We start from the raw sequence: 17,513 nt of genomic DNA on the forward strand, positions 1-17,513 counted from the left end.
GGAAAATAGGTGGAGAAATGTTTGAAACAGTGAGGTATTGACAAGGTTTTGACATTAACAGTTGATAATGCTTCATCAAATGATACAACCGTTGTTTATCTAAAGAAGCGTTTTAAACATTGGTTTGAGTTGATTAGGGACTTCTTGTATGTTAGGTGTTGTGCGCATATATTGAACTTGATTGTCTGTGATGGTGTGAAATATGTGAATGATACATTGATTAGAATTCGAAATGTCATGAGGTTTGTTAGATCTTCTCCTGCTAGACTTGCTAAATTTAAGAAGTGTATTGAAGAGTTGAACATATCTACTAAAGGTATGTTGTGTCTTGATGTTCAAACTAGATGAAATTGTACATACTTGATGCTTGATACTGCTGAAAATTTTGAAAAAACATTTGAGAGGTTAGAAGACTACGACACGGTCTACATGAATGAAGAGAGTAAACCAACCACCAAAGATTGGAAAATTGCTAGAATTTTTACTAAATTATTGTTTGTATTCTATGAAGTAACTGTTAGGCTTTCAAGGTCTCTTTATGTTACTTCCAACATAGTCATCCATGAGATTAGTATTATTCAGAATTGCATACAGAAATATTCAAGTGTAGTTGGTCCTAATAATTTTCTTTTGCATGACATGACTTTGAAAATGCAAGAGAAGTATGATAAGTATTGGGGAAAAGTGAGAAAACAAATTTCTTTTTTTTATGTTGCTTTTGTTTTGGACCCGCGTTACAAGATGAAATCTCTTGTGTATTGTCTAAATCAATTATTTGATATGGATACAACAAAAGAAATGAGAAATAAGGTGGAGTCTGTTTTAAGAAAACTGTTTGCTGAATATACTTTGTCATTGCTTACCCATCCTTCATCTTCATGTCCAATTTCATCATCTCAAGTGTTCAAGGATTGTGCAATTATGAGTCAACCTTCGGTTTGTAGTGATAATAGTACTACTACATCTTCATCTAGAACTACTACTTCTACTGTTAGTATTGCTTCAGACATTTTTCATTTTGATTTTGAAGATATGGAGGAAGAGGATACACTAAGTGTGTACAAAAGTTGATATTTACTTCTTGGAGCCTCGTATTAAACGTGAGGAGAAATTTGATATCTTAGATTGGTGGAAAGGAAATTCTTCTAGATATAATGTTCTTAGCCAAATTGCATGAGATCTTTTAGCAATTCTGGTATCCACAGTTGCTTCTAAGTCTGCATTCAGTACAAGTGGGAGAGTAATTTATCCTTTTTGTTCCATGTTAGCTTTAACCACAGTTGAGACACTTGTATGTGCACAAAATTGGTTATGTTCAAAAGCAATTAGTGTTGATCTTCAAAGATATTTGGAGGATATTGTAGTTGTTGAAGAAGGTTTGTCTCTTTAAAACATTATTTTTATACGTCAAATATATTTATATAATTAGTATTTAATAAGAATTATTTTTGTAAACTAAGGAGATGAACGAGAAGGAGAGGAATGAGAAGGAGAAGAATGAGACAGAGAAGAATGTGAAGGAGAAAGTGGATTAAACAAGATTGTAACTTTTGTGTTTGGTGGACTTTGGAACTTTAATGTTTGTAGTAATTTTATTTATGTTTGATGGACTTTGGAACTTTTATGTTTGTATTGTAGTACTTGTATTTATGTTTGATGAACTTTGGAACTTTTATATTTGTGGGACTTGTATTTACTATTTATTGTGGTGGACTTTCGAACTTTTATATTTGTATGACTTGTATTTATATTTAGTGATGTACACTTTGGAACTTTTATGTCATTGTTTGTGGAACAAGAACTTTTTATGTTTGTAATACTTATACTTTTAGACTTTGAAATAATTTTTAAATTTATTGTTGAACTTGTAGTGTTATTAGTAATATAGACTAATAATACCAAGAAATGACTTTATTTCTAAATTTGTTGTTGAACTTGTAGTGTTATTGTCAAACTATATTTTTAAACATATTATGATCAAATTATAGAAATTTAGAAGACATGAAAAACCAGGAAAAACCTTTAAAAAAACCGCAAAACCGAATCGAACCGCATTCAAAAAACCAATTTCTAAAATTTGCGATTCGATTCGATCTGAGTGTCAAACCGAACCATGAACATTCCTAATTTTCAGTGGATCCATATTTTGAATTCAAAATTATATTACAAATGATAAAAACAATAGCACAATTATGTTATTTCATGTTATAAACTCAATTATGTTATGTAAATTTAAAATATGTAATATATTATATATATTATATAACATCACAAAATAATAATTATACAAAAACTTTAACCTAAAATAAGTTCAAAAAATAATTAGTAATGGTTTATATTCGATCTAATATTTAGTGAGTAACTAAATATATTTTCAATCACATTTTAAAAATTTGTTTAAATTGGAATTTAATTTCTAAATCTACTACCAAACACATACTTGAAAACATGAAATACAATTTTATTTTCATTGAATCTCTTGTTTTCAAATTTCTATTTTTAGATTACCTACCAAAAAGGCCCTTATCTATTCTAAAAATGTTTTTTACCCGCTTTTTCTTAATGTTCATTGTCAACTTAGTTTGAAATTATGAACATATTAACATGTTAATAAACATTTAAAAGTAAGTCATTAATTATTAGAATTCAAATAAAAGTAAAGCACAAAATACTTAGTGAAAGTCCAAAAATAAAACAATAAACAAAGTTTGGAGACCAAAATGAAACTTTGGAAATCAAAATCAACTTAGCTCAGTGATATTAGCATGTAATCTGATCTAAGAGGTTGGAGATTCAATCCCCCACTCCTACTAAGTTGTGTACTAAAAAATGAAACTTTGAAAATTCAAAGACTAAAATGAACCTTTTCAAAATTGAGAACCAAAATTGGATAAATTTGAAAAGACGACCTAGGTTCAAGTTGTCAATATAAACATAGTTCATCCAACATGGTGTTTATACTATCAACCTCAAAATTAGGGTTTCGATTCCCGCCCCATATATTAGATTTTTTTATTTTTTTGAAGTCCTGCCTTATCATCACCGGCAAATACTATACAACACCCAATACAAAGATATTCCTAGCAACGGTTGCTTCAATTGGTTGTGAGATAGGAAGCAATATTTATCTAATTGAACTCATTAATGCAAAATCATGAGCTTTGGGTTTTGAGAATGAATGTACAAGAGAATGACAGCTCGTCTATGGTTGCTTCTCCCTTATAACATCCCTAGCAACGCAACGAAGCCTGAGACTAGTTCTACAACGAATCTTACTTCAAAGCAAGCTTATTGATGTTTGTGAAGGTCAATTTATGCAACATCATATTAGCAGAAACTCACATCGAAACTAGTTCATTACTTAAAGCTGCATTAACCAACTTCAAATCAAAGAAATGTTCCATGAGATGAGCTAAGTAATATATACATGTGATTCACTATCCCCCAAGATACCAGAAAAACCAAAACTCTGAATAGAATGGAAGTCAAGCTTATATAGAAGATATTGCAAAGTTCAAAACTGCAAACCTTTGAGGCAAAATAAATGTTAAAACACCCATCAATTCAAAAAGTTAAATTGACAATTATATCGCAACTTCATTACTACCTCTCTCTTTAAACACTAGACCTCCAACTCTATTACCATGTTGAATCACCAATCAACCTAAAAACTTAAGCTAATAAGTTGCGGTAAATTTAATAATATCAATGTTTCAATAATAAAATATAAATACACATGCTTGCATACTTATATATGTGTGTGTGGCTTTTGCTTCTCAATCATCATCATCACAGCCCCTGAGTTTGATTTATTTTCTTCTGGTTCCTCATTAGAATAAGATAGTTTGATAAGTTCAACCCAGCACCATTCACTCATTTGTTTGTTACTTTTATAGATAAAAATTGCAGGGAAGGAACCCATTATCATGCAAGTAACTACATATAGACTTTCTCCATAATAAAGCATTCAATTCAATTGCAGATACGAACGTATTATTTAGTTTCTGCAAGTAAGCAAGCATGCTAACATCCCCATGAAGAAACACCAAAAGCATCTCAAAAGAATAAACTGGAAAAGCAAAAATTCTCCTCTTTCTTTAGTTCAAAACAGTTACAAGACAAGACATAAATTCATGAGCTCTGAAACTCCAAGTGATTCATACAAGTACAAATCACTAAAACAAAGGAGCTTAAGTAAACTACATGTTTGTCATTTTTTACATTCTAGAAAAGATTAAAAAATAATAATAATAAAGAGGGATCAATGTACACTATGTAACAAAATCAACACATTCCAAAAAAAAAAAAAAAATCATGAAGATGAATCTTTAGTACTGCTGCGAAGTCTATAAACAATTCGGCCTTTGGTAGAATCATAACGGCTAACTTCAACCCTAACCCTATCACCAGGCAAAATACGCACAAAATTCTTCCGAATCTTACCGGATATGTAGCCTAGAATGAGGTCTTCATTATCCAATCGAACTCTGAACATCCCATTGGGAAGAGACTCAACGACCGAGCCTTCGTGGCTCCATTTTTGCTCCGAGGTGTCGTTTTTTGGAGACTTAGCCATGAGAACGAACCCCGCCGAAGCATGGGAAGGGTTATGGAGGAATTGGGTGGTGGGAAAAGTGATTGAGACGACAGACAGATGGGATTTGACGGCAGGGAAAAAGAGAGTGGACGGTGGCCGGAAGTGGGATTGAAGGAGAGGGAACTGGAGGAGAATTGTGCTCGACATTTTTGCTCCGCCTTCAGTTTTCTGGATTTTGGCTGAGGGGAGGGAGAATGGGATAGGCTTACGCTCATTTTTTTTTTTAAAGGAAATTTGCCCCTTTTTTTTCTCTTGAATGAAATTTGGGCTTCGCTTCAACTTGGGCCTCAAGTGGGCTCGATCTGGCTCAATATCAAAATGTTGGTGTGGGTTTCAAGTAGACTCTCAACAAGTAGCTATATACGGGGTTTTACGTGAAAGGCCTTAAAAATAAGTCCATATTATGTTTACAGTCTTGAACATTTTATTTTTTTAAGAAAAAAATCTATTTGCCTCCCTATTTTCACTAATATCAGTAACTATTTATAATTTAATTTTCACCTATATATATATATTAAAAGAAATAAATAAATAAACCTAGGTTTTTATGATCTAACTCCCTATGTGTACCCAGGCCATTAATATTATTTATTATATATATATATATATATATATATAAAAAAAAAACTTTGTTGGATCCCAATTTTTTCTCTTTTTTCCTCCTCTCTCTTTTTCTTTTTCCTTTCGTTCTTCTTCTTTCTCATTTTTTTCTTATTTCTCTTTTTCTTCTTCCCAGTGGCATGAGTTGCAGGTGGCTGGCGACGATGGCACAATGATCGATTCACGTGAATGACGGTGGCACAATGAATAGTCGGTTGTGTTGGCGAGAGAAGAATCAACATGTGGCACAATGGATAACGAGAGACAAACGATGGTGGCATGATGGTCGACGTTGATGGAGGTTGCCGATGATGAACAAAGTGCTATTGTGGGCGAATCTGGCCAGCGACACGTGCATGTCTGGTAGGCCGACGATGTAGCTGGGCATAGATCTAAGGCTGGGAAGATCAGGTTTATTTTAAATAATCCATATTTATATGGTCGATCTAGTCTGAGGTTGAAAATGGATGGACAACGGATCTGAGTGTGTTTGTATATTTTGTTTTCAATTAGAAATATATATAGGTATGGCTGCAATATCCTCTACCATTGTTGTTTAAATATAACTAGTATGCGATATTTATTGTATATCCATTGATGGCATGGGGCGAGCAGTTCCAATCGGCGATGCGAGTTATGGACGAGATGAAGATGAAGATGGGAAAATAAGAGATGAAGATGAAGATGGGAAAATAAGAGATGAAAATGGGGAGGGTTCTTAGACACAAAAACCAAAGACTAAATGTACATATATATTGTGATATATATAATAGTTTATTATATATAAATAATGATGGTTTTTGTATTTGGATTTCTTGTTTTGATATATATGCTTGTATATATATTCTATGTTGAACATTAAGTCCATACGTGATTTATATATTGTGGTAGATAGTTTTGTTCATTTTCAATTACTTTGAATTTATGATATATACTGTCATATAAATGAAATTTATTATATATATATTGTGATTTATATTGTACTGTCATATGGATACGATTATAATAAAACTTTCGAATGGTAAGCAATCTATTTGAGTACATTTATATTTTTTAGAATATTTGCAAACATCTAATACAAGTTCTAAGGTATATTTAAAAATGACCATGAATTGCCAGAAAAATCAACAAGTTGTCATGAAACCAATTGTATTTGAGTACATATCAAATCTATTTACTAGTATATTTCATGTATTTGTTAGAACATTTCCAAATAAACAAAGGAATATATTACATAATATCAAAAATCAACATAAAAAAACGAAATGGAAAATAAAATCATATTAAATGTCATTTTCTCTCTCTAAATGAGAGTGAAAAATTATACTAAATGCATTTTCTCTCTCCATTTGAAAATGAAAAAAAAAGTATCAAATATATTTTCTCTCCCTATAATAAATGTATTTATCTCTCCATCATTAAGAAAACTTCGAAAATAAGAAAATATATATAAATCCTCAACCAAAAATGCAGTTCCCTTCATCTTCTACCCTATTGCCAAGGTCCTTAACGAAACGCGTGCAGTCAGTCGAGGAGGCAATTGATGGTATTCACCGAATGATTGAGAGGATAACTTTGTGATTGGGTCAAATGGCGAGCAACTTCAACAATGTAAATCCTCAACCGCAAGTCTAAGAAAATCAACCAAGAAACATGTTGTCAACACAAGACAGACATAACATAATTGTTCCACAATAGGTTCATCCAAGAAACGATCAAGAACTCCCTTTGTTGTTCGAAAAACCTCCAAGATAGCAAGTTTACCCGAGGAGAACCTATGAAGATAGCGACTCTTTTAGTGAAGAAGAAAGAGGAAGAATGGGACGTCTTGTTCGGGGAAGAGACAGAGCATTCAATCACTACCAGCCAAGTGAACAAAGTGAATACAAAGTCAAGCTAGACATACCTACCTTCAATGGAAAGAGAGATATAGAAGGTTTCTTGGAATAGGTAATAAATGTTGAAGGATTCTTCCAATATGTGAATACTCCAGACGACAAGAAGATTCAGTTAGTGGCATTAAAATTTCAAGGAGGAGCATTAGCCTGGTGGGAACAAATGGAGGCTAACAAATTTCGAAGTGGAAAAATCCTATCACGAACTAGGAAAGATTAAAGAGGATGATGAAAGATGGGTTATTGCCAAAAAATTATGAACAAATCTTGTATAATCAGTACTAGAACTTGTGCCAAGGAACAAGAACTATTTCTGAATATATTGAAGACTTCCATCGCCTGGGAATCGAGCAAATTTGCCTGAAAATGAAAATCATTTAATATCAAGATTTGTGGGGGGTCTGCAAGCAAACAATAAGGAGAAAGTAAAACTCCAATCTTTAGAATTTCTTCCTAATGTCATTTCTTTGGTAGAAACCGTTGAAGAATTGAATGAGACCCAAACAAAAAGATACTCACGAAGAAACCAACGAGAAACATCTTCTTGCGAAACAAAGAAGACTTCAACACCTCAAAAGGGACCTGTAGGGACTAATGAAGGATGCTTAGCCAAAAACAGAGAAGAAACTCCTGCACTTCTCAAGGATAGCAGCAATGAGATTTCTAAGAAGAGTACTAACCCCTATGCACGAACAACACTAGGAAAGTGCTTCCATTGTGGCAAGAATGGACATTTATCTAACAATTGTTCTGAACGAAGAACAATAGCTATGGCTGAGGATGAAGGTGCTCAAGATGAAGAATCTGACAAAGTCTCTAATGAAGGAATTGATCTTTTAGCTCCTGATAAGGGAGATAACCTCTCTTGTGTGATCCAATGGGTTCTTTTAACTCTAAAAATAGAGACACACCCCAACAACATTCATTATTCAAAATAAGGTGCACAATTAAAGGAAAGATGTGTAATGTCATTATAGATAGTGGAATTTCAGAGAATATAGTCTCCAAAAAGTTGGTCAATGCTCTAAATTTTAAAATGAAACCTTATCCCCATCCTTATAAAATAGGGTGGATTAAGAAAGGTAGTAAAGCCCAAGTCAACAATGTTTGCTGAGTACAATTCTCCATTGGAGGTAATTACAAAGACCAGGTTGTATGCGACATTTTAGATATGGAAGTATGCCATATTCTCTTGGGTCGTCCTTGGTAATATGACAGACAAGCTATTCATAAGAGAAGGAAGAATACTTATGAATTTATATGGCATTACCGGAAAATTATTTTCTTTACATAAACCAGATAATACAATTACCAAGGACACCAACAACAATTATTCAGTGTTATTACAGGGAAATAATTCATCAGAGACGGGGAGATGAAATGTGGGGGGTAATCGTCAAAGGAGACATAGTTCACAATAGTAAAGAAGACTTTCCAGCACAAGTGATGGAATTAATCGAAAAAGTCCCAAGCATTGTGAATCCACAGTCAGATCTACCACCATTATGTGATACACAAAATCAAATCGATTTCATCCTAGGGGCTTCACTCTCTAACCTTCCTCATTACAAAATGAGTCCGAGCGAGTATAAAATTCTACATGACCAAGTTCAAGAGCTTTTAGAAAAAGAGTCCATTCAACCAAGCATCAGCCCATGCGTCGTGCCAACTTTTCTTACTCCAAAAAAAAATGGTAGTTGGCGTATGTGTGTAAACAACTGAGCTATAAACAGAATCACTATAAAATATTGGTTTCCTATACCACGAATTGGTGACTTGTTGGACCAATTAGAAGGTGCTTATATTTTTTCCAAGCTTGGCCTTCGCATTGGATGTCACCAAATTCGAATATGACCGGTTGACAAGTGGAAAACAGCTTTTAAGACCAACGAAGGTTTGTTCGAATGGCTAGTTATGTTATTTGGTCTCTCCAATGCTCCTAGCACATTTATGAGGCTCACGAACAATCGAAGCCGAGGAAATGGCAGAAAGGATTGTCCATCTACACCAAAAAGTTCAGACCAATATCGAAAAAGCTAATTCTTCTTACAAAAAAGTAGTAGACCAACATAGGCGTCTTCAAACATTTTGTGAGGGAGACTTAGTGATGGTACATTTAAGAAAAAGTAAATTTCCAACTGGCACATACAATAAGCTAAAGAACAGAAAACTAAGTCCTTTCAAAGTTCTCGAGGCTTTTGGATCCAATGTCTGTCAATTGGACTTGCCACCTAATTTACACATCAACCCCATTTTTAATGTAGCAGATTTACATCCATACCATGCTCCTGAGGACTTTCGATTAGCTACTTAACAATTATATTGAACGTGATGAAGATGTTATGGGGGTGTCAACCTAGTTGAGATGCCCGAGTGTAGCTCTTGATCCTTTAAGATTTTCTTTTTATATCTTTTTATTTTTCATACTTTTATCATTAGAACTCGAGGATGAGTTTCTTTTAAGTGGGGAGGAATTGATATAACCATTTAATAAGTCGTTAAATAAGTTGTTTTCAGTTTTTTAGTTTTTGTTACTAACTGGTAGGGTTTAGGTCAGTTTGTAACTTTGTCTATAAAATTGGGCTGAGTCCTTCATTTTGAAATAATAGAATTTCATTCTTGAGTTCAAACATTTACACCAAGGGCCATCCATACAAATTTTCCAAATTAAATCATTTATAACTCAATTGTTCACCAATCTTGTTGGTTTCTTTATCTCCAGGTTTATGTAATTTAGGATTTGTTTAGCTGGCAATGAATTCTATTTTATGTTTTTAGATTTATTGAGTTAAGTAAATATGTGTTTTAACAGACAATATGAATTATATTTTTAAAATTGGTTTTTGGATTTTGTGATCCAAATAGTGTAAAATTCTATAAACAACATTTTTATGTTTTTAATGTTAAAATGTATAATTATATTATATAAAGATAAGAACGTTTAGAAATACAGTAGGTCATGTTATAAACTCAACTCAGTGTTTAAAATTAAAATATGTATTGTGTAATATATTATAAATTAAATAATATTATGAAATAATAATTAGACAATTTTTTTAACCTAAAACATGTTCGAAAATTAGGAAAATTCTTATAGATAGAAAAATCCCAAAAATATTTACACTTTATAGCAAAAGAACTTGGTGCTATTTTTGCTATAAAGTGCAAATTTTTTAAAATATTTTTTTATATTTAAAAAGACCTTCGAAAATTAATTAATAATTGTTTATAGTTCAATCTAATATTTAATAGGTAAGTAAAACTAGTTTTACGGTTTATAAATATAATATTGAACATATTTTGAACATAATAATGGCCTAAATAATGGTTAGAATTATAAATTTGAACATATTTTGAACATATTAAAGTAAAACTATTTTGAACATAATAATGGCCTAATTTTTTAATCTGCTAACTAACATATATTTGAAAACATGACAACTCCATTTTATTCCCTACTCTCAAATTTATGTTTTAGGTTTCCTACCAAAAAGCTCTTAACTATCTACTCCAAATTCCCTCGTTTGTTTAAATAAAAAAAAGTTCATAATTTTGAAAAAAACAAATTGGTTAGAATTATAAATTTCTTGATAAAAATATTTACTTACTTTTATTCTTCTTATTAACTATCCTATGGTCGCAGAATTTGTATTCTGAATTCATTTAAAAACTTTGATTCTTTTGTAATTTGTATATCTTGTAAAGAATTTTTTTTTCAATATTTTTCTTTAAAATCTATTAGATTCTTGATAATCTAAGGGAGAATATATCAAACTCAAAATATTTTAAATTTCATACTATATGGACCGTATAGTTTTTGCTCCCATAAATTTATATTTAAAAATTTGAGATAAGGATGGAAAATAAATAATTAATGAAAAATGTATCCTCGATCTTAACATGTCATTGTTTATAACTAACATTCATTCGATTATACCGTAATGTCATTTTTAAATTCTTACTTTTATAATATTAGATGCAACGATGTATTAAATAAAACATATTCTTTTATGAAGCTAACCAGCTCAATTGACCAAGTCAACTCAATATACCGGCCTAAGCATAATCATCCTCGTGTTAAGTATTTAAATATTTACCTTACATAGTTGAACTTAAAAAGAAAAAAGAAACAAACAAACAAATAAATAAATAACTCCAATGATCATGTACACGTACGACTTGGACAATGGTTAAATTAATAAAACATGTCATCAAATAATGAAAAATTTTATCGAAGGGTGATAATAATTTTATTTTATTTATCCTAAAAAAATCCATTTTATTTATTACCGTTTCTTACTGTTTTGAAATATATTTAAAAACATTTTTTTTAACTTACAAACTTCAATACTCCATTTTTCTCTGTCTTTATAAATTTTTTTAAAAAAAAAACCCTCAAATTTTATAAAAGTGGAAGCTAAAGTAAAAAAAAAAAAAACGCATACTTTAATAGAAAGGCATAGATTACCATAACTAAACTCAATTATCAATCATTGAGCTTATTGCAGTTCAAAAACAATAATCAAATGATATTTTAATTAAATAAAATATATACAAGTATTTCCAAAAATTAGAACTAACCAATCAAAATTCTAAAATTTGACCAAGTGCTAAACAAACCAAAAAACAGTAATAACAATAAAAGTAAACAAACATAAGTTTGAAACATAAAAAAGATCATTATTACCATGAGAGGGAAAAAAAACTAAATAGGTTATACTATACCGCTGTCCCTGTTGAAAGGGAAAGAGACATTCTCCTCAAGTGCATATAGAAGTTATGTACAAAATTAGAGATCATGTGTTCATTATGAGAAAATTAGGAAGCATGATCTACTATGATTGCTATAAACTCTAAGTTCTAAACTACCTCGGACAGTTATCAGCACTCAAGTTTGCTTCGGTTAGACGTTAACACGTTCAAAATCTATACCAAAACCAACTTCTCGACAACGTCACCTTCCAACCCCTTCTATTCTAATTGAGCTTATTGTGCCTACCTGATCGCTTTCTTGCATTTGTAACGGTTGGTGGTAGCGGTTGCAGGAACTTATCGCAGTCAATGACCCCAATTCCCTTAAAAGCCACAACAAGCTGACTCAAAAGATGGGTCACAGATTGCTTAAAATTGTCTGAGCAGCTCTTGTCGCTCAGCTCAAGATCTTGAACCCCGCCTTCGACTAGAGATCCCACCTGAGCACCATTTATATATGCTTTGCATGCCACCAGAATATCATGAGCCCTTTTGTAGAAATGTCCCCTAACAAAGTCCTCAAAATGCTGCAGCAGAAGATAATCTAGTCTTAAGTTAAGGTACATGAAAATCATTTAACTAAGCATGTGATTCCTAAACAACTAGATTGGTTTAGCATTTAAGCTGTAATAAGCTTAAGACAGTTTACAACTTTTGATCATTCTATCTTTCTATACACCAACCACAACCCCCCCCCCCCCCCCCCCCCCCCCCCCCCCTCTCTATCTCTCTCTATCTCTCGATACGACCTTACTTTGACACGATCTGTTCTAATATGTTGTCCAACTGTATCCTATCCTGAGTTCTAAGATCATACTATCTCTTGATACTATATTCAACCTACAAAAAGGCCTTAAACAGGAAAAGACGTCTAGAACCATACCTTTGGTGGTTTCCTGATGTTATACAACATGGTTTTAATAGATAAGATGTAGGTCTCCTCATTATACGCCTGAGATCTATTCTCACCCGCCTTTGATCCACTTTGATATGCATACCCGGGCTCATTAAAGTAGGGTTTTGTATTCAAGATCAACCCTTGGATAGAGACGAGAACTTGAAGCATAGTTGACATGCCAGGAACCCAATTCTCATTTCCACTGCCACGCCAGGTGTTAAGCAGACTTAGACATACCTTCCCACAATTGTACAAGTTTGGGTTGAGTCGAAGGCCCTTAGAGTGGTAATAAACTTGCTGTATTTAGAAAACATCGACTGTCAGAAAATCTAAGCACACTATAGTAGTAACTAAATATAAACACCAACATATATATACATACTGGTGGCATGTCCGGATAACAAGGAGGGAAAAATATGTCGAAGAAAAATAATCCATCATGGTATGGAGTACCCTGTGCTCCAATGATGACGGCCCTCATAAGATCCAGTCTTGACTCATATACCCTAACAAATATAGTTTCTGTTGAACAGATTCAGAAAGAAAAAAGTGAAGTCAACTACCGTTTCTTCAAAAGTTGGCATTTCCTACAGCTAAATATTTCAGATCTTATTTTAACATGAATCTACAATATGTTCGAAATGGAGGAAAAGAAAAGGGAAATCTACCAGGTAAATCATTTTGCAGGATCTTCCAGTCGTCCTGAATTTTCTTTGTCCATTTCTTTGATGCCTGGCAACAAGAGACGGTCTAAGAACCCCTGAAATAAATAAAAGTATTCATAAACAAAAGAATAATTTTTTTTTCAAGACATATACCTGGTGCATGCTAGAACCTTTGCTAGTATAGTGATGGTCAGAATGATCGTCAACAGTATCAAATTGTTTAAAATGCTCAAAGTTCTCCAAGAATTTATCCATATCTGCAGGTGGAATCGTTTCACTTATTGAGTCATTTGTAGCAATATTTGGAAGATTTTGGGTGGAACCCTGAACCCACGGCATATCTACAACTTCTCCAAGAGTAGGAGGAACAAGAGGATTAAATGGCGCATAAAGACTTGAAGCCATATGAAGGGGAAAAAATGGATCCTTGGTTTTCATTTTCGAGTATTCTGGCCAATGTGGCATAGATTGTCCTGCTTCCGGATACTCAAAGAAGTCCATATATGCAGGGAAGTTTGCATGGGACATATTATGTGAACTGACTTGCTTCTTTACACTGCCAGATGTATCAGATGTCTCACCTCCATTATGGAGCTTCATTGCATCCGACAGGTTAATAGAAATGTCATTTGAACCATGTAGCTTCTTTTTACGCTTAAAAGGATCCAAAAACCACCGGGATTTAGCTGCATCTATACCAAGTAAAGAGTTCAAGTGACTAACCTCGGATTTGTCCCTGTAACGAGATGTAGCTGGTTTCTTATTTGGTTGAACATCTTGTGAAGGAAACGAAGCAAAAGGATCAAGATGATTCAGAATATCAATATCTGCCGGCAAGTGTAGGCTATTTGATAAAGCTTCATTCATCTGAACTTGAGCAGTTGCATTTCCTAGATGATTAACAGAACCTGGTACGCTTTGAGGTTTTGCTAATGATGACCATGAGGTTCTGCTAGTTTCATTGTTGATCTTGTTTCCATTTTGATCCTGAGGCAGCCAAGGTATCGGTGCTTCAATATCAGGAGGAATATCCATATGATCAAAATGGGCTTGCAAAGCTGAATATGCATCCACATCCATGATTTCATCAAATCCTATCCAGTCGTCATCTTCATTTGATGAATAAGAGCAAGGATTGTCTAGTTCAATCAAATTATGTGATGCTGAGGGAAAATTAGATTCAACTTCATTTGTACTCTCTAGGATTTCCACATCTGGATTAAATGAATGGCTACCCAATGTCCTCTGAACAAAGTAAAAGCTTTAGCTATAATTATGAAGCATTGCAATAGGTATCGCAAGCATGCCATGTCTGCTTCAATTTACAAGGCCTACCTCTTTACGACTTCCAATTTTCAAATTATCTTCCAATAGTAATCCAATTGAAGTATGTTGAGAAACTTCTACTTGAAGGGAGAATGGGGCAAACGGATTACTTGTGTTGGTTGGAAAAAAAAGGTGTTGTTAAACTTAAACTATAAAGCATGGTTTGGGTGCTTGTACCTTGATTTTGTTTAAAAAAAGGTGAATGAGGTAAAAAGTTATAAATAATTTGTTGGGAATCTTCTGTTCTCAGGGTTTGATCATTAAAATCAGATATAGACTTCAGATTGTTTTAGAGCCATGAGGGAAAAATTAAAATTTTCTGATATTTTGGATAAAAATATATTAAAAACAGGTTTAGATGATTGTTGTTTAAAGTCGTTTTCTATTAATTTCCTTCACATAGAATTTCTTAAAGAACAAGTCAGGTGGTTCTTTCCAAAACAATTGTGAATACAGATTTCAAATACATAACATGTCAATAATCTTGACCTTCACAAGGCACTGGATCACACATTTCGTTTCGAAAACCGAAGCAAAAATTTGTATGCTCCCAAACAGCAAGTATTTAATGTTATTTGGGGAGAAAAAGGAGAAAAAAAGTGACATTCTGGCAATGTGTGATTTATATAATTTATTGAATAATTAGGTCAGAAGAAGGGGTATTAAAAACAAGGCTGAGGTTGCAGGGGATTTGTTCCAGAAATAATTAATCTTTAGACGTTGGCTCTTTTTGCTAGTATATTCTGAAGGTGATATTCTATCTTGCACTTTACTGCACATATATGAGGATACCTTATCCTCTCATTTCTTTGTAATCATCTCAAAGTAAATCATATCTCTTATGTTTCCAAAAGAAAAGAAAAGTGGAAAATACATGTGAAAGAATACACCAATCAAGCAATGAACAAATACTTTGATAACAAACCTTCAATTGATGATCACTATGGTGATATATACCCTTTCCTTTGTCATTAGCGTCAAACTTTTGCTGAATAAACATGGCACTATCGGAAGCTTCATCTTCGTCAACATCAATCACATCGAGTGAAATAATCTGAGGGGAAGAACAAAGAAAGATATGAGAATAGATAGTTTTGTGCTTCAATCCTTCATTGAACTATCAAGATGATCAATCAAAATTGTACACAAAATGCAGTAGCATGAGTAGAAAAAATGAATGTCCACACAAAGAAACATGTCGGAAGAGCATCAGAATAATACACAAGCTATATTTAATTATAGATAGGGATCCCACGTCTGGTGGAATAAAACCATAAAAATCTAAAGTTTATCTTGTAGAAACACATTGGCCATTGGCATGGAAGATTATTTACAGGTGCAAAATAATACCATTGCTCATTCTGATGCAAATATTTTATTTTCAGCTCTACTCACTGAACTGATACTTCATTCTCTGCTCCTCGATAATATTATAGTCAATCTTTAACTCATTAAAAAAAATCCAGTTCAGATGCTTCCATCACATTATAATATTTGGATCTTTTTCCTTTCTGTGCCAGTGATTGCAAGTAAAGAAGAATTAGATGATGGCAAATGTGAGAGTTAACAACAAAAACAACAACAGAAAGAAGATCACTTTCATCTGACCAAAGCAAAATTGAAATAGGCTTTTAAGAGTTTCCATACGCTAGATGTCTCTGATAATTGGCTTCTAATAATTCAAGACCACTTAGTGCTCCAGATAAGAAGCTACTACTGTAGAAAGAGACCATCAAGAATCACTTCCACTCAGTTCACACATTTGATAAAAATCCAATCATGCAACGATACCAAATGGTAGAAAATCAATTTAAAAACAACGCAATGTGGTATAAAAACTGCAACAACACTAACTGCAATTCAACAAACACTCTCCATACATAAAACACGATCGTAAATCCCACAATTCAAAACAAGATTTCACAAACACTACACTAAAAAAATAAAATAAAATAAAATACCCAACTCATAAATTTCAATCATCCGTAGTGGGTCAGTCGCAAAAGTTCGAAAAAGTTTGAAATTGACTCAACCCAAAAAGTGATACAAAAATGAGGTACATCAAACTCGATGATCAAACCATAAACATCGATTGAGGGAAAACTAGTGAAGAAAATCAAAACGATCACATATACAAATAGAGAGAGAAAGCAAAGTTATAGTAATACCGATACCCCTTTGTTTTTGAGCATTTTTGGCGCCCGTTTGATCATCGGGGAGTGGGATTTCATAAACCCAGAAGTGGAAGCAGATGATACTTCTCGTTTCCTGATGACATAGCGAGAGAAACAACAATCGGATAGATTATTAGAGAAGAAGAATAGGAAGAGACAGAGAAGGAAAGAGGAGAAAGTAAAAGAATAGGGAGAAGAAGCATATAAAAATAAAAGTGAGAGAGAAAATGGAAGACTTGGGTTTCTTTGACGAAGTGTTGGGAAACGGCGGCTCCATTTGGGGATCGGCTTCAGCTAAAAGAGAAAAGGAAAACCAGACGGTATGAATGGATGGATTAATTATGAAGAAAGAAGCTTGGCTGTGGCCCGAGTGAGATAAAAATGGCGGCTTGCCTCGTTAAATGGGCTCACACTTTGATTGTCCGCTTGCTTCCATGACGATTTGTGATTGGGTAGCAAGAAAGGGACCGAGAGAGACCAACCAAAAAAGAAAATCCAACTCTCTTTTTTTTTTTTGGTCGAAGATTATGGGATGCATTTAATTTTAGTTAGGGATATGAATACAAAATCTAAAAACAATGATTAATTGGAAACCACACAAATAGG

General features: G+C 33.1%; 2 protein-coding genes across 7 annotated transcripts; both read right to left on the minus strand.

The window, feature by feature from the left end:
• Positions 1-4,065: 4,065 nt before the first annotated feature.
• On the minus strand, positions 4,066-4,802 carry LOC120086435 (translation initiation factor IF-1, chloroplastic). The gene has a single exon (XM_039043082.1). The coding sequence runs from the start codon at positions 4,742-4,744 to the stop codon at positions 4,313-4,315; it is 432 nt and encodes a 143-aa protein (XP_038899010.1). The 5' UTR covers positions 4,745-4,802; the 3' UTR covers positions 4,066-4,312.
• Positions 4,803-11,783: 6,981 nt separating this feature from the next.
• Positions 11,784-17,140, minus strand: LOC120085878 (probable ubiquitin-conjugating enzyme E2 26). 6 transcript variants are annotated; one of them, XM_039042130.1, is made up of 8 exons: positions 16,902-17,140; positions 15,659-15,787; positions 14,131-14,652; positions 13,561-14,001; positions 13,411-13,474; positions 13,125-13,264; positions 12,728-13,039; positions 11,784-12,371 (listed from the first exon to the last, which is right to left on the minus strand). In XM_039042130.1, exons 1-8 carry the CDS (start codon positions 16,962-16,964, stop codon positions 12,069-12,071), a joined length of 1,974 nt encoding a protein of 657 aa, XP_038898058.1. In that variant the 5' UTR covers positions 16,965-17,140; the 3' UTR covers positions 11,784-12,068. The 6 variants fall into 6 exon arrangements, with proteins under 6 accessions (XP_038898058.1, XP_038898057.1, XP_038898055.1 ...); XM_039042129.1 differs by adding an exon at positions 16,381-16,449 and having other exon boundaries at positions 13,561-14,652; positions 16,908-17,139; XM_039042127.1 differs by having other exon boundaries at positions 13,561-14,652; positions 16,908-17,139.
• Positions 17,141-17,513: the final 373 nt, after the last annotated feature.

The sequence above is a fragment of the Benincasa hispida genome, chromosome 9 (assembly GCF_009727055.1).
Source record: "Benincasa hispida cultivar B227 chromosome 9, ASM972705v1, whole genome shotgun sequence".
In the NCBI taxonomy this organism is placed as follows: domain Eukaryota; kingdom Viridiplantae; phylum Streptophyta; class Magnoliopsida; order Cucurbitales; family Cucurbitaceae; genus Benincasa; species Benincasa hispida.